Below are 18,661 nucleotides of genomic sequence, written 5' to 3'. Positions count from 1 at the left end.
TGTGAACAGTGCTGCAATGAACATGGGTGTGCATATATCTATTCGTGTGATGGCTCTTATTTCTCTAGGATATATTCCAAGGAGTGGGATAGCTGGATCGCATGGTACTTCTATTTCTAGCTTTTTAAGGAAGGGCCAAATCGATTTCCAAAGTGGTTGTACCATTTTACATTCCCACCAACAGTGTATAAGTGTTCCAGTCTCTCCACAAGCTCTCCGCATTTATTATTTGTGTTTTTTGGATTAAGGCTAGCCTTATTGGGGCAAAATGATATCTCACTGAAGTTTTGATCTGCATTTCTCTGATGGCTAATGATCGTGAGCATTTCTTCATGTGTCTGTTAGCTGCCTGAATATCTTCTTTGGCAAAGTGCCTGTTCATATCCTTTGCCCATTTTTTAATTGGGTTATTTGTCTTTTTGTTGTTGAGGTTTTGCAATATCTTGTAGATTTTGGAGATTAGACTCTGATCAGATTTGTCATAGACAAAAATTTTTTCCCAGTCTGTAGGTTGTCTTTTTTACTCTTGGTGAATTCTTTTGATGAGCATAAGTGTTTGATTTTTAGGAGCTCCCATTTATCTGGTCTCTCTTCTGGTGGTTGTGCATTGTAACTTATGCTTCATATTGTGTTTATGCCATGTATTAGGGCTCCTAGCATTGTCCCTATTTTTTCTTCCATGATCTTCATAATTTTCAATTTTATATTTAAATCCTTGATCTATTTTGAGTTAGTTTTTGTGCATGGTGTGAGGTATGGGCCTTGTTTCAGTTTTTTGCAGATGGATATCCAGTTATGCCAGAACCATTTGTTAAAGAGACTGTCTTTTCCCCATTTAATGGGCTTTGGGCCTTTGTCAAATATCAGCTGCTCATAGGTGGATGAATTTATGTCTGGATTCTCAATTCTATTCCATTGGTCTATGTATCTGTTGTTGTATCAGTGCCAGGCTGTTTTGACTACTGTGGTGGTATAATAAGTTCTAAAATCAAGTAGTGTGAGGCCTCACACTTTGTTCTTCTTCTTGAGTAATGCTTTACTTATCCAGGGTCTCTTCCCTTTCCTTATGAAGTTGGTGATTTGTTTGTGCATCTCATTAAAAAATGCTGTTGGAATTTGGATCCGGATTGCATTGTATCTGTAGATTGCTTTGGGTAGAATTGACATTTTCACAATGTTGAGTCTTCCTATCCATGAACAAGGTGTGTTTTTCCACCTATGCAGGTCTCTTTTGGTTTCTTGCAGTAGTGTCTTGTAGTTTTCATTGTATAGGTCTTATACGTCTCTGGTTAGATTTATTCCTAAGTATTTTATCTTCTTGGGGGCTATTGTAAATGGTATTGATTTGGTGACTTCCTCTTTGAGGTTCTCTTTGTTGGTGTAAAGGAATCCAACTGATTTTTGTATGTTTATCTTGTATCCTGAAACTTTGCTGAAATCTATTAGTTCCAGTAGTTTTTGTGGATTTTTTTGGATTTTCTGTGTATAAGATCACATCATCTGCAAATAGAGACACTTTGACTTCTTCCCTACCAATTTGGAAGCCCTTTATTTCTTTTTCTAGCCTAATTGCTCTGGCTAGGACCTCCAGCACAATGTTGAATAGGAGTGGTGATAAAGGGCATCCTTGTCTGGTTCTTGTTCTCAAGGGGAATGATTTCAAAGTCTCTCAATTTAGAATGATGTTGGTTGGCTGTTGACTTTAAACATTCTCTTTTCAAAAGTGCTGTTTTGCAAGAATTATTTTTGCATTTAACAAAAGAAATGCAAAATCTATACTCTAAAAATTACAGAACATTGTTGAAAGAAATTAAAGAAGACCTAAGTAAATGGAACAATATCCCATGTTCATGAATTGAAAATCAATACAAAATGGCAATACTCCGCATATTGATCTACAGGTTCAATTCTTATTAAAATCATAGCTGGCTTCTTTGCAGAAATTGACAAGCTGATCCAAAAATTCGCATAGAAATGCAAGGGACTCAGAATAGTCAAAACAATGTTGAAAAATACAAAGTTGAAGGACTCCTGCTTTGCAATTTCAAAACTGTTTACAAAGCTACAGTAGTCAAGACATTGTGGTACTGGTATGAAGCTAGACATATTGATTGATGGAACATAATTAAGAGTCCAGAAATAAACCCTGATATTTATGTTCAATTGACTTTCAACAAGGGTGCCAAGACAATTCAATGTAGAAAGAAGCGTTTTTTCAACAAATGATTCTGAGACAACTGGATGGCCACATGCAAAGAATGAAGTTGTTTCCTTATCTCACCTCATACAAAAATTAACTCAAAATAGATCCAGCTCCTAAATGTAAGAGCTAAAACTATAAAACACTTATAAGAAAACATAAGGGTAAATCTTTGTGACTTGGGTTAGGCAATAATTTCTCAGCTATGATGGCAAAGACAAAACAAAAGTAAAAACAGATCAATTAAACTTCATCAAAATTAAAAACTTTCTGAACATAACTGAAATACTCTAGTGAAGTGTAAAGGAGTCCCGGGATGCTGCAAATGGTTAAGTGCTTGACTACCAGCTGAAAGCTTGGCAGTTTGAACACACCCACAGGCGCCTGGAAAGAAAGACCTAGAGATCTACTTCCAAAAGGTTACAGCCTTGAAAACCCTATGGAGCACAGTTCTTCCCTGACACACTTTGGGTCACCATGAGCTGGAATTGACTCTGTGACAACTAACAACAAGAACCATGAAGTGATGAGAATTGTAATATCGAGGCACCTGAGAGGTCTGAGAGCAGGAATGCACAAAACATGAAAGCCAAATTACTCTTATTTTATCTAAAAAGTCAATGGTAGAAACTAATTTCAAGATAATTTAAAAAATTAATAGTAAATGTTTTTTGAAACACCCCCACCTGTGATCTTTGGTTATCCATATTAAATTTTTTCCTTGATTTAAACTCTATAAACCTGAACCATTTTAAAAAAAAAATAGCTAGTTAAAAGATGGCATGTGGATGAAAATTGTCAAAAATGTCTTTGAAATGGACAAGATTGGCCCTGTGGAGACATACAAAAACAAAGAAAATGGGATTAAGTTTACTCATTTAATTTTACTTTTATATGCATGTCACAATACCCCAAACATCAGCATAAGAAAAGGATGACATTCTTGAGTTCTATAGAGCCCTAGTATATGCACTGAAAGGCTGATTTTTTAAGTAGGTTTGCATAATCACTTTTCTCTATGGAAAAAATAGGGCATTTTTAATGCACAAATGCATTTGCAAAAGCATAAATGCTGACAAAATCTAGAGAGTTTTGATGCTGGATAAATCAATTTGCCATTTATAATTGTCTCAAAGTCTGTAGTCATGACAAAGATTTACATGAAGGTCTTCGCTGCATAAAGAGCAAGGAGACAGTGACAGGGAAGAGAAAAGATAGCCATTTATGTAAGTTAAACTTAACAGAAGGCTCCCTTAGTGGAAGGAAGTGAAGAATTCAAATAATTATCAGGCTAACTTATTAAAAATGCTTGCTCCTGCAGAAAATTGTACTGCTATTAAAGAGTAGAGCAAATTTTCTTGTGTACTACTAGGAAATTATTTTCAGTGTATCACTGGCTGATTCCAGTACCATTACATTCTGTGCAATTTCTGAGTCTACTTCATTAATACTTTGTTGAGTGTTACCAATTTCAGTAGGGATCTTGCCATGGATTTGTAAACTGGATAAGACTTAATGGTGGAGTGAAGTAGATAGATACTTAACCCACACTAGAGTGCTATATCATAAAAGAGTCAAACAGTTTCCGGAAACATTTCTCTGGGTTTGTTTACAAAAGATTTCTTTTCATTCAAAGAATGGATAGAAGGAATTTGATGAGTTCATGATCTGAAAGGGATTGTAAGACATGGACTGGGTTTGTGAGATACAAAGGTATCAAAAAATACGTTAATAATGGGAGGATATATGTGTGTGTGTGTGTTTATTGTCCTGTCCCTAAATCCAATAGACTCCCTCCAAGGTAAACTTGTTGCTCATTCTTAAAAGGAATACTTTTAATTAGAAATGGAAGTCTCAGAAAGAGAGAATTGTGTGAGGAAACTCACATTTATGCACACTTGTCTTATTCTTTGGAAGCATATTAGGTTTCCTATGAGTTTTCCTTTATTTATGGAGATTTTTTCCAAACATATATATTAATATTCTTCATTATTCTCTCTCCTGCCTCAAGCCTCAAAGCTGGTTTATTTTTCTTACTTAGGATTCTTAACTCTTAATTGTTATATTCCATCCCCCAATTATATTTCCATTTGATTAGATCTAATAAACATAGCTTCTGGGCCCAGGAGCCCCAGCGGGGTTGGAATTAACGATATGTCACGAGTCACTCAACCCTGGTAATTTCTGAAACTAGCATCTGACATCATCTCTGTCTGGCTGTGAACACCCCTCTGGAGTACATTCCAAGCCCATGATTGAACTTGGGAGCTGAAGTTCTATCTCAGATTAATTCATAATACTGCCTCAAGTCACAGCTCTTCAACTTCTCACTTGACTGCATTCATTTTGGGAGGCTGGTGCCAATCACTTGAACTTTGTCTCAGAGCACCCAAGGCATCCATGGATGGAGGAACTTGAAACTTGAAAATAACTATCCCTCTATTAACACAGGCTTCTGAGGAATTTCTCATCTTGAAAAAGTCGATGATTAACTGCCTATGCTTACATTTATCATTATTTATTGTCTTCTCATCAACCTCCGGGGCAAAAAGGTTCCAGAATATGATATACTTGTTAACTAAGTGGTCTTCTTCCATAAACATTGTCTCCTTCAAGAAACTGAGATAGGGCCTATTTCTCCTTGCTTGCAATGTTGTGACAGCTATTCCAGGTATATAATCTTTGAGATATACCTGAGAGAACTGTCCAAAATACAGAGTATGTGTTGTTCCTCATGTCTGTCTCTGTAGTCATCCATTCGAACTGACCTCTCCTTTCCATAGTATCTGCTGCTGCCCCCATGAAATCATGAAGCTCTCTTGAACATAGACTCAATTGCCATGGGATGACTTAAGTGAGAAAGTGTCTGTGGAAAAGCCCAAAGTCAATTCCAACTCCAGAGTAAACAGCTTTAAGCATATGCCTTAGTGATTTTAAGAGCCTCACTGTTAGGGTGATATACATTCCTGAACACCTTTTCCATAGGAGGCAAAGTACTGGTTACTGGGAATCCAAAAATACATGAGATAGATTCCTTAAATAAAAGGAGAAGGTTGATACGTACCAGGGAGTTTAATCTTACATTGCTGGTTGTCCTTTCTTTCTCTTTGTTCTCAACCCTTTGCCAACAGAATGTAACTTTTATTTAGGTTCTCATATGCTTCAGCGGCCCCTCCCTAGCCTGGGTTGAATCTTGATTCTTCTCAGCCATTCATGGTCGCTCCATGGCCCATGCTAGTGTTCAACATGGGTGTTGCTGTGTGGTGTAATCCTGGCCTGTATCTCATAGGGCATAAAGGGGAAAAACGGCAGGGGGTGGGTGCTCTGTGAACATTTTCCTCACTCATAAAAAAGGGACACATGACAGTCTTTCCCTGTGCCATATCTGGATTTGCTTTCATAAGAAGGAGATGTTTAGGGTGCATGATGAACTTGAAACGTAAGGGGAGCAAAAAGATGGAAAGCACCTGAGTCTCCAGTGATATCACTGAATTTATGATTTAACCAACTCTGCCTCTGGACTCGATGGTAAGAAATTCCTTAATATTTAAGCTGTTTAGTAATAGTATATTATTACTTACAGACAAAAGTACCCTGAATTTTCAATTTATCTCCATATTACAGATGAAGAAATCGAGGCTTAGAGGAGTTAAGTATGAATTATCTTAAAGGCAAATTTCAACTTTGTTTATGTACTAAGCTCATGTTTTTCTCCATTCTACCACCCCACTTTTATTGGTCTATGTGTGCTTTAAGCCAAAAATAAATGACCAAAGGTAGGCTATACTAGGGACTAAATAAGTGGGAGAAATGTGAAGAAGAGAGTGACACTCACAGTCTGAGTTAGTAGTGAAAGACAGACAAGGATACAACCATGTCTCAAATAATTTTTAGAATTTTTCTGCAGCCCAGAACATACACAGGAGGAGAGGGGTTGAATGCTTACTTGATAAATTCAATCAGATCATTTAATTCATCAGATCGTTGGGGATAACTGAGCCCTCAAATCTATTTTTTTTCTAAGCTGAATAAAGATGTTCCTTATCCAGAGAATTACCACTTTGCCTTGCCAGTGTAGACGGGGCCATTATCTCCCAAATGGTTTGGAGTATGGGAGGTTTATGAAAAGCTGACAAAGTATAGGTTGAAATGATTGCATACTGTTCTGCCCTAAGAGAATTTTGTCTTGAGTCATAAGGGTAGATTCCTCAAGGAAGAACAATAATTTAAAACATAATTACTACTTGATGTACTGCCAAGGCCATCCAAAACCCTAGAAAAATGGCCGTTGTAATTAAAAATCAACTCATTTTGTGTTTATACTTCTTTCCATGATCCGATTTATTCTTCTTTCTGGGTATCTTGATATTCCACAAAGGGGCGATAATGAGTAGAGAAATAGACATCATAATAATGCGTTTCTAAATTGATTGGTCATTGTATTGTATATTTAATTTAATTTTTACAGTCCCTTTGAGTGCGCAAACAAAAACATTCCAAATATTGAAAATTTCTTCATGTAGATTTAGATTGGCATTTCTCAGGAATGCTGGTTTAAAAATGATTCAAAGGAAAAAAAAAAAGAAAGAAAGTGAGCAAGGCGGTGGCCAGTGGGGAGGAGGTTTAGTTATCACCTTAATGATTATGAATCTCTGAACTTTCCCCCTATATTCAAAACATTCTATAGTAGGTGTTTAACTTTGTTTGTACCTAGCATTTCTTAAACTCATTTGAATAGGAAACTTTTCCTTTTGCTACCCCTTTTATAAAATAATGTTTCTAAAGAAAAAGTTTCCACTTGATCTGGAAATATCTTTAAAGTATAAAATCTAACTCATTTTCTAGGTATTGATTTAAAATTTAATTTGATTCTATTATCTTACACTTGGGTTATATTTTTTAACATTTGTAATTAGCTTTGGGGAGTTTGAATTTGTATGTCATGGATGTTTGAATTTATCCAAAGGCCTCTGAGAAATAGGAGTTCTAGGTTAGGTTTACCTGTAATTAAAACAAAGATATAAATAATAATATAGGATGTGAGATCAAATTTTGACCCAGAAGTCAATAGAGGATGTCAGGCAAAACCTCAAGAATCTGTACTAGTATTTATATGTAGTTTTTTGCTAATCTTACAGAATTCTCCTTAATTCCCTTGCAGGAATATAAAAGACTGACTGGTACTGGACAAGGTAATATTGTGAGACTGTGGGTTTATATAATGTAAATTTTAGTATAACAATACATAGCTTAGGAAAGGAAGTAAGATCAACAACCACCACCACCACAACAAAAAAACTAAAGATCAGAGCAGGACTTAACATAGTTTTAAAAAATTGAATACTTGAAAATAAATGGGTTTAAATATTACTAGAAATTGAATAATTGAAGAGACAACTGGTCTAGTAGGTCAGAAATCATGCATATGAATCCGATGCCGGTGATATGAAGCCATTGTACAGAATTTTGGAGAGTGAGCTATTTGAGTTCTTTCATCACCAGAACAATAGAGCAGACCCTTCTCTCTCCTGGTTGCGGAAAGCTCCACCTTCTGAGAAATGTCCGCCATTAGTATGCTTGTGTTGTTATTAGGTGCCGTCAAGTTGATTTTCCTCAGAAAATTGTTCGATATTAATTTCATGTAAAATGCAGCTAAAAAGCAAAAGGAACTGTGGAGAAAAATCTGAACTCTATTCTATAGTTTTATCGTTTGTATTAATATTGAACACTTTTCTGAGAACTATTATCATGTTGTCAGTAAAGCAAATGAGTAATTATATACAATTTGTGAGGTGTCAAGATTGCTAAAGAAAGCACAGCTACAGCATCAAGAATTTAAGTTGGAACATAGGATTGGAAATATCAATTTGAACTCATGCTTTAAGGAAAAAAACAAAAATATTTATCTTTTCTTGCTCTGTGCACTGAAATGGTCTAGAAGCCATGTTCTATGGTGCAGGATCCAAACTGCGGTTACTCATACTATTGTTTTTCCTACTAAAATGAGCCAGGAGTATTTGGGGAAAAGTCTAGGGCAGAGAGAACAAGATGAGCCTGGAAGATCTTGATTTGACAGAAACTAAGAACATTTTCAAAGATTAATGGGTCATGTCAAGAGGATGAACACAGAAGCCAATCTGAAAAGGGTCCCCACTGGCCAATGTTGAGACAATTTGAGCATTAAAAGAACAGTGGCAGTAGTTGAATAAACATACAACAAATCAGAAAATCAAAAGTCTATAATGATATGCAGGAAAATGAACATATACCAAAAGAAGGTGAAAGAATATAATATATATCTAGTCTGTCTTGTCACTGAGTCATTTTGGTATCCCTGACTCATTCATTATATAGCAAATAATATAGAAAGTAATGAATGCAAATGTAACAGCTGGAAAGCATTTTTGGACTTAAAGAATTATTGGTAAAATTACTCCATATTGTGACCCCCAGGTAGACAAAACCACATAAAATATTCCAATTTCAACTGGATATTACATTTAAGTATTTTTAAGAGTCTTGTAGTCCTAAGTAGATGGTAAATGCAAGATTACATCCTGTGCCAAGGTCTTTAAAGGCATATTTCTTAGGATCCTGTCACATTCAAAGATATAGATTCTTAACCCGAGGTTCCACGGACCTCCTTGAACTTGGATGCGAGAAAAGGTTACATTTTTAATTTTATTAACCTCTATGTAAAATTTAGCATTTTCTCCAGTTATGAATGTAGGCCACATGCCACAGTAGTGTTGGACCTGTGACTTTGTCATATTCCAATTGTTCAAACATCACAACATATTATTTACACTCATTTTAAACTGGGTTAATAGAAAAAGATATATATTATTCTATCGCAAATTTGTTTTCCTAATATTTGATGAAAGTCATTCAATGGAATTTATTTCCTCTTTAATCCTATGGACTTTACAACACTATCCTAAGAAAGATCCAAAGGCTTCAATGTCAAAGAGGTCAATGGCACTAGATAAGGTTAAGAATGCCTGAAAAGGAAAAACAAAATTCACTCATACATGTTATGGGTTTATCACCTAGGCTGGAGCTACAAAATTTTAGTAATAGGCCTATGAATTGAATCCAAAGAAATGGTCTAAGTGGATATTCTCCTTTGGAATTATGGAGCCTGTAGTTGTTTTAAAATAGGGTTGTAAATTCTTTGAAAATTGCAGCAAATTTCACCACCAAAAGCTGTGTCTATGTCCACTCCATTTGAATCTGGGTAGGATTGTGACCAATAAAGTACAGAAAGAAGTGACACTTTCATGACTCCCAAAGCTAGGTCCAAAAAGGCCATGAAGCTTCCTCCTTGTTCTCTGGGACACTTGTTCTTGTAGTCCTGAGTTACCATGTAAGAAGTCCACCTACCCTGGGACTGCTAGGCTGGGTACAATTCCACGGCACATAGTGAGGCCTCTTGTAGGCAATTAGGTCAACAGTCCTAACTGAGCCCAGCTGTTGGGTCATCACAGCCTAGATGCCAGACATGTTGGTGGATAAGCCTCCAGATGATTCCAGCCCCCAAGCTGTTTGAGTTGCCATAGTCATTCACTTCCAGCTGAGGACCAAGCACCATGGAGCACAGACAAGCCATCCTCTCTGGCCCTGTCTGAATTCATGACCCACAGAGGACCAGAATAGGGTTTAGCATGAGCCAAACAAGAATATAGGTAGTTTTTTGGCATGAGTCTCTCCTAGAAGATAATGTCAGTTAAACTAAACAGGCTATAGTGGTCTTAGAGCTGCCCATTGATCATGATGAACATGCAAGTTGCAGTTCAATTGACTATAGAACTCAGGCTATATGCTTCCCACTAGATGGTCTCAGATTACACAAACCATCCTGATACAGCCCCTTCGGCTGTTTGGAGGCTACCCTGCCATCACTGTCCAAGACTCATTTCCATCCTAAGTTCCTTTTCACCTAAGTGTGGATTGCCAGGTCAGGGTTGGACTCCACAGCACCACAACATGCAATTGAGCTGGGAGGAATGGATCTGCTTAAGGAATATTGAAGAAAGAACTGCTTTGTACCAAGATAGCTGGATCCTGTGAATTTCTTTTCGCCACCTCCATGGCTACCCAGTGCCCTGGATTCTCCTGGTTTTTAAGTGCATATCACTGTTGCTCTACCCTGCAACACAGATCACACACTCCTGGACAAGGAGCTGTGACCACATCAAAATCACCACCAAGGTATGACAAGCCTTGAAAGCTCACAGATACCACCTAAGACCCCAGACTTTGGTTAGCGTTGTAGGTTTTAAGGTCTTTTTAAGATGGACTGTGTGAAGAAGGAGAGTCTCATTATCTTAAAAATCTTTTTTTTTTTGACCATCAGGGTTTCTACGAAGTCTTTTCAAGGATGGTGATTAGAGATCTACTATATAGGAAGCATTCTGGAAAGAATAAATTTTGATTATAAAATATTTCAGTTTATAATCTGTATTTATAAAAATTTTAAATTCTAAAGTATATCAAGATATGATATATGTCTCGATATAGCTTAGAGTTAATTTATTTTTTAATCCTTTTTTCTTTAATGATTTACCAAAAACCACAGATGGCAATGCTCCATTTGGGAGCAAATTAGCAAAGGCACTGTAGCTTTTTCCTCCTTTATTGTGCTATTTACAACAGAATAAAGGTTAGATCATTCATGTCAATCTATTTAAGTCTACAGCTTGTTTTCACCTTAAGCAAAAAGCAATTAATCTTGAGTAGAGGTGATTAAGGACCTCAGAGAGTGTAGCCCTCTTGCAGATGAACACAGAGCACAGAGAACGAGGTAGAATTGTAAATGGTTTGAGTCCACTGAAGAATCAGTTCAGCTATACAAAAATCTCTTTGGTCTGAAGATTTCAGACAAGGATACACTTTGTTGTTGTTGTTAGGTGCCGTTGAGTTGGTTCTGACTCATAGTGACTGTTATGGGTTGAATTGTGTCCCCCCAAAACATCTGTCAACTTGGTTGGGTCATGATTCCCAGTATTGTATGATTGTGTACCATTTTGTAAATCTGATGTGATTTCCTTATGTGTTGTAAACTCTATCACTATGATGAGGTTATATGTGATTTCCTTATGTGTTGTAAACTCTGTCACTATGATGAGGTTGTACTGATGAGGTTTACAAGATTAGATAGTGTCTTAATCCAATCTCTTTTTAGATATATAAGAAAGAAGCGAGCAGAGACACATGGGAACTTCATACCATCAAGAAAGCAGTGCCGGGAGCAGAGCGCATCCTTTGGACTTGAGGTTCCTGCACAGAGAAGCTCCCAGACCAAGGGAAGACTGATGCATCACATGGGCCTTCCTGCAGAGCCAAGAGAGAAAGCTTCTCCTGGAGCTGATGCCCTGAACTAGGACTTGTAGCCTACTGGACTATGAGAGAATAAATTTCTCTTTGTTAAAGCCATCCACTTGTGGTATTTCTGTTGGAGCAGCACTAGATGACTAAGACAGTGACTCTATGTACAATAGAATGAAATACTGTCTGATCCTGCACCACCCTCATAATCCTTGTTGTGCTTAAGCCCATTGTTGTAGCCACTGTGTCAATTCATCTCGTTGAGGGTCTTCCTCTTTTTTGCTGACCCTCTACTTTACCAAGCATGATGTCCTTCTCCAGGGACTTTTCCCTCCTGATAACATGTCCAAAGTATGTGAGGTGAAGTCTCGCTATCCTCTCTTCTAAAGAGCATTCTGGCTGTACTTCTTCCAAGACAGATCTGTTCATTCTTCTTGTAAAAAAACATAAACAAAAACAAAAAAACCTGTTGTGTTCAAGTCAATTCCGACTCATAGCGACCCTATAGGACAAAGTAGAACTGCCCCATAGGGTTTCCAAGGAGTAGCTGGTGGATTCAAACTACCAACTGCTTTGCCACTAGGGCTCCAATATTCTTCGTCAACACTGTAACTCAAAAGCCCCAACTCTTCTTCAATCTTCCTTATTCATTGTTCAGATTTTTCATGCACGTGAGGTGATTGAAAATACCATGGTTTGGGTCAGGCACATCATAGTCCCAAAGTGACATCTTTGCTTTTTAAAACTTTAAAGAGTTTTTTTGCAGCAGATTTGCCGAGTGCAAGCAGCCCTTTGATTTTCTTGACTGCTGCTTCCATGAGTGTTGATTGTGGAACCAAGCAAAATGAAATCCTTCAATGGTTTCCCTCTTTATAATGATGCTGCTTATTGGTTCAGTTGTGGGAATTTTTTTTTTTTTTAATGTTGAGGTGTAATCCACACTGAAGGCTGTAGTCTTTGATCTTCATCAGTAAATGCTACAAGCCCTCTACACTTCACCAAGCAAGGTTGTGTCATCTGCATATTGCAGGTTGTTAATGAATATTCCTCCTATCCTGCTGCCACGTTCTTCATATAGTCCAGCTTCTCGGATTATTTGCTCAGCATAAAGATTGATTAAGTGTGGCAAAAGGATACAACCCTGACACATACTTTTCCTTATTTTAAACCATGCAGTATCCCCTTGTTCTGTTCGAAGGACTGCCTCTTGGTCTATGTACAGTTTCTTTATGAGCACAATTAAGTGTTCTGGAATTCCCGTTCTTTGCAATGTTATCCATAATTTGTTATGATCCGCACAGTCAAATGCCTTTGCATAGTCAATAAAACATAGATAAACATTTTTTTTGGTATTCTCTGCTTTCAGCCAAGATCCATCTGACAGCAGCAATGATATCCCTCATTCCACATCCTCTTCTGAATCCAGCTTGAATTTCTGGCTGTTCCCTGCCGATATACTGCTGCAACCGTTTTTGAATTATCTTCAGCAAACTTTTACTTGCTTTTGATATTAATGATATTGTTCAATAATTTCTGCATTTTGTTGGATCACCTTTCTTTGGAATGGGCACAGACATGGATCTCTTCCAGTAGGCTAGCTAGGTAGTTGTCTTCCAAATTTCTTGGCATAGATGAGTGAGCGTTTCCAGCATTGCATCCATTTGTTCAACTGTTTCAATCGGTATTCTGTCAATTCCTGGAGCCTTATTTTTCGCCAATGCCTTCAGTGCAGCTTGGACTTCTTCCTTCAATACCATCACTTCTTGAGCATATGCTACCTCCTGAAATGTTTGAATGTCAACCAATTGTTTTTGGTACAGTGACTCTGTGTATTCCTTCTATCTTCTTTTGATGCGTCCCACGTTGTTCAATATTTTGCCCATAGACTCCTTCAATATGGCAACTCAAGGCTTGAATTTTTTCTTCAGTTCTTTCAGCTTGAGAAATACCGAGTGTATTATTTCCTTTTGGTTTTCTAACTCCAGGTCTTTGTGCATTTCATTAAAATACTTTACATTGTCTTCTTGAGCTGCCCTTTGAAATCTTATGTTCTAGAAGCCTTGAAAACTTAGAATAGATATAATTTCTGAAGAAATGATGGTACTGCTGAAAGTATCTGAACTGGAGATTTTAGTGGTAGAAGGCCCCATAGTTTAGAAACGTATTTCACAGTTAACAAAAGAAAATACACTGTTACTTTTGAAAAACACAAAGCAGAGGTTAGTGAAATTTAATGAGATTGGCTGAAGTAATAGCCAAAGAACTATAAATTCATACCTGTGAGGTAGGTGTTGTGTGAGGAATTAATGAAATAGTGAGAAAGGGGCTGAGACATGTCTTCATTCAAATCCAGTTTCTCAGGTGAAACGACTCCATTTTCTTCCCCACTCAGATAGCGCATAAATCCATCCACAGATATCTGTCCTGCAGGAAATGAAGAGATAAGCATGTAAATTTATTTTTTGAGTTGCTAGTATCAAGTTGCTTCATTATTTTTTCTAGAAAACTCTGTTAGCACCTACAGTGGGAGGACAGCAGCCACAGTGTGTTTTCATATGGATTAAACAATATGTTTAATCTTCTGGGAATGGAAAACTGAATGCTCATATAAAAGGAGGTCTTTACAGGGGACAACTTAGTCAACTGGTATAACTTGTTCACAAAAATAATGTTCTACATCCCAGTTTGGTGAGTAGGTTCTGGGGTCTTAAAAGCTTGCGAGCAGCTATCTAAGATACAACTATTGATCTCTATTCATATGGAGCAAAAGAGAATGAAGGAAGTCAAAGACTCAAAGAAGAAACTAGTCCAAGGGACTAATAGTTCACATGAACTACAGCCTCTTTTAACCTGAAGCCAGAACTAGGTGGTGCCTGGCTACCAACTGCCAATCATTCTGACCAGGGACACAATAGAAGGTTCCGGATAGAATGGATGAAGAATGTAAAACAAAACTCAGATTTCTAAAAAAGGCCAGACATACTGGACTGATAGGCTAGAGGAACCCCCAAGACTATCACCCTAAAGATACCCTTGGAACTTGGAATTGAAGCTAATTCTAAAGGTCACCTTTCAGCCAAATAATAGATTGGTTTATAAAATAAACAATATCACCCATGAGTAACGTACTCCCTTAAACAATGAACTATATGAGACCAAATGGTCAACATTTACCCAAAAGCAAAGATGAGAAGGCAAGGAAGGGAAGGGAAGATAGATCAATGGAAACAGAACAAACAGAATGGGAATAATGTGAATGTTGACACATTGTAAAAATTGTAACCAACGGCACAGAACAATTTGTATAAAAATTGTTAAAGGGGAACCTAATTTGCTGTGTAAACCTTCACCTAAAACACAATAAAATATTATTTTTTTAAAAGGAAGTATTTAAAACACATATTTAGAATGATTTTCTTCAAATGGAAGAAATATTACACTTTATTTGGTTTACCGAGATTCTACTTAGAAATTTTTCTTTTGTTATAAATTTTCTGAGGAGACTAATATTAAATATTGAGATTATTCTTGATCTTTATCACAGTAATCTTTATACAATACAAAGAGCAATCCACCCTAACTACCCTGGCTCATCACAAATTGTTTCTTCAACCTTAACGATCGAAGTCTCAAAATGACAGAACATGTGTGGCTGTGAAAGTCCCTGCCAAGCAATGTTTGGAGAGCAGCATTTCTTTTTTTGTGGAAATAGTTTTGTTATTAAAAGTAGTATATATTCACTGAAGAAAAATCAGTAAATGAGACAAGCAGAGAGGAAAAAAAAAAACCTTTTTCTGAAGATACATAACTTTTATTTCAGAGGTAACTATTGTTTCTAGGGGGAAAATACATATGTGTGTGTATAATTCTTTTATGAAGAGCGTCTCATATATATGTATATACATACATTTTATATATTTGTATTATTTAGTAACTTCCTTCTTATATTAACTGAACTGAATTAACTGAATATATTATGAACATTGTTATGTGAAAATAAATTCCAGGTAAATAAATATTTAACTATAACATGCCTTTCAATGACTAAGTAGTATCCCATTATCTTTGGACATTAAAGTTGTTTCTAATTTTTCACTGGTGTAAATGACATTGTATTGAATACTCTGATAGTTAAGTCTTTGTATACATCCATAATTATCTCTTTAGGATGAATTCTCAGAAGCAGAATTGTTAGTTCAAAGACTATGCATATTTTTAAGGCTTTTAATACACATCACCAATTTGCTTTTTGTTAAAGTTCTAACAATGTTTTGTTTCACCAATGGTGTATTTAGTACTTATTTTCCTTCCTTTCACTACTACTACACACTGATAGGTAAAACCATGATATCTAAAAATTCTAATGTTTATTGATTGGAGCATTATTTGTTTTTGAATTGTAAGAAGCGTGTCATCTGTAAATGGCAAAGCTAGCACTGACTGTTTACCACAGCTTAAGTGTTTTCACACCCAATAAATTCCTCAACATGGCTGATGACTACTTTTCCCAAATTCTGGAAACATTATAGCTCAATCTCCACCAATATTTTCCAGAAAAAAATAACAATAATGAAATTTAGTTATTTGCTCTTATGATAAGATCTGAGTTTAATAAAGAAAATTCTTCTTAAGCTTTTAAGTAGGAATGATTATTTGTGCTGTTAACTGTTTAAAAATCAACTCTAATGTATATCTCAATACGTTCAATAGTGATTATTTTTTAAAAAGTCCTAAGAAGGTCTCTTGCATAAAAAATGAAAAATATGACATAAACGTCCTCATACGGGTAACTTTAATAAGTACCAGAGTTCATACCTCCAAATACCTATCATGTAACAGAGTGATCATTCCAGTCATGTTGCTATTGATGAGAACACTTGGTAACTGCCTTCGAAGTCTTTTTGCAATTTATTTAGGTGGAATGTTTATCTCCTTGGAGACTGGTTTCAGTTTTGGAAACAAACCAAAGTCAGTGTCACTCATGGCCAAAGGTACTTCAATAGATGGGTTTAAAGAATAGTTTGGAGTATAAAACTCAGAGATAAAATTTTATTTAAAAATTATTTTTTCATAGTTTTACTTTCTTCTTTCTATGAAAACTCCATCTTGCCAGGTATTTCTCAAACTAGAGTCTCTATTCCTCCTTCCCTCCCTCTCTCCTTTCTTCCTTCCCTTTATTCCTAGCTTTCATTCATTTAACAAAGATGTATTGAACGTGTGCTATATGCTAAAACATTAAACCAGTTGCCATGAGTTGATTCTGACTTAGGGCGAACCCATGTGGGTCAGAGTAGAACTGTGCTCCAGAGGGTTTCCAATGGCTGATTTTTTGGAAGTAGAAATCTCCAGGCCTTTCTTTGGGGGCACCTCTGGGTGGACTCAAACCTCCAACCTTTTGTTTAGTAGATTAGCAGCCAAGCATGTTAACCATTTGCATCACCCAGAGACTCTACTATGTGCAAAGTATACAGAAAACTAATGTACAAGCCCTACCTTTAAAAAACTTACAATCTAATAGAAAATTAGACAGTTCACACCATGAAGTCCTCCAAAGCAGGGTGCACACTTATATCTTTGTCACCTCTGGCATCTACATTTTGTACATAGTAGCCGTTAAGTCAACACTTCTTTTTGATGATTGTAGCAGTTCAAAATTGAAAATGTATTGTTCTGAAAACAAGAGATCAGCAAGGATAACATAATTTGGTTTGGTTCTGGTTTGTTGCTTAAGTCAAATCATATGAAACTGCTAATATTTGACTGTTTTAAACCAATGTAAATGGAAGTTTCATACAATTCGATCTCTAACTAAAGATATTCCTTAGAGGACAGGTAGTAATTGCAAGTGTCTTCAGGGGTCAGGAAAAGAAAGTAATATGACAGCCAGATGAACGTATATACCTGAGAATTGTGGGATATGTGGAAACCTGGCCAGTGTTTGCTCCTCCCAAAGGTATGCAAATTAAAACAATAAACAACCGTGTGATCAAACAAACCATCTCTATGACGCTGAACGTGACCCTGAGGCTGTCAGTTCGTAACTGTTATCTTGCAGGAGTAAACATCCTTTGGTCTGATGAGCAATGCTTAAAAGCATACATATAGGACAAAAACAAAACATATACCAATAGGGCAGGGGGGACAAATAAATCTCTCATTTATTGTTGTGTTGAGAAAGATCCTGATCCATGCTCATAATTAAGCTCTGATGTCGGTCATTGGTGCAGGACAGACAATGAGGGTATACATACCATGCATCAAACAAACAAACAAAACCAAAAACCAGTCGAGTCGATTCTGACTCACAGCGACCCTATGGGATAGAGAACTGCCCCATAGGGTTTCCAGGGAGTGGCTGGTAGATTTGAACTGAAGACCTTTTGGTTAGCAGCTGAGCTCTTAACCACTGCGCCATCCTCAAATGACGATATTATAATTAAGGTCAAGGTATAATTTGCAGCATGCCAAAAAATGTGTCAAAACCAGGAGGAAGACAAATACAGTTCAAAGAAGGGCATGAGACACTGATCTATACATACATGTGTGTGTCCAATTCAAAAAGAAAAAGCTAGAAAAAGATGTAGCCAGTTAATGTCCTACAGGTCAACAAAACCATAAGCTTTTGGGTTATCGTCTAGACATTTATTACTTCATAGGAGTAAAAGATTTTAACAGATTAAAATCAGTAAAAAACAAGAGTTAGGTGAATGAGTGTTTTTCTGAAGATTATTTATAATTATGTTAAATATTTTAAAAATTCCCAGTGGAGGAATTTACCTAAGCTTGAATAAGAATGATGAATTGTGTTTGGAAGGCTGTTTCAGAATACGATGGTAGACTGCAAGTGAGTAGCTACTGAGAATCAACTTTTCCACCCCAAAGTTTTGCCTTGCAAACAAAAGCAGCAAATGCTCAGTGTTCGTTATGCACCAAATGACATGGCAAAGATATGTCAAAGCCAAGAAAAACCAGTGAAAAGGTAAGGATAAAGAGTTGTCAGTTTATAATTTAGAAGGAGTTTGGTAAGGGGGCAGGAGTTCATTTGTAAATATGAAGATATTTTTCGCATAATGAATTATCCTAAAAAATAGTTCTGACTAGTAAAGGCTTGGGGACACAGAACAGACCCTCAGA

The 18,661-nt window shown here is 36.6% G+C and overlaps 1 protein-coding gene across 2 annotated transcripts in view; it reads right to left on the bottom strand.

The window, feature by feature from the left end:
• PLCB1 (phospholipase C beta 1) overlaps positions 1 to 18,661 on the bottom strand; it is an 819,608-nt gene that overhangs the window by 198,116 nt on the left and 602,831 nt on the right. For both annotated transcript variants that reach the window (XM_004383055.3, XM_004383054.3), the window contains exon 10: positions 13,805 to 13,951. In XM_004383055.3, the coding sequence (XP_004383112.1) occupies positions 13,805 to 13,951 (147 nt within the window). The remainder of the gene's footprint in view (positions 1 to 13,804; positions 13,952 to 18,661) is intronic.

This window comes from Trichechus manatus, unplaced genomic scaffold (genome assembly GCF_000243295.1).
Source record: "Trichechus manatus latirostris isolate Lorelei unplaced genomic scaffold, TriManLat1.0 scaffold00104, whole genome shotgun sequence".
Classification (NCBI taxonomy): Eukaryota; Metazoa; Chordata; class Mammalia; order Sirenia; family Trichechidae; genus Trichechus; species Trichechus manatus.
The sequence above is the reverse complement of the archived record's forward strand: the minus strand, read 5'-3'. Positions and strand labels throughout refer to the sequence as shown.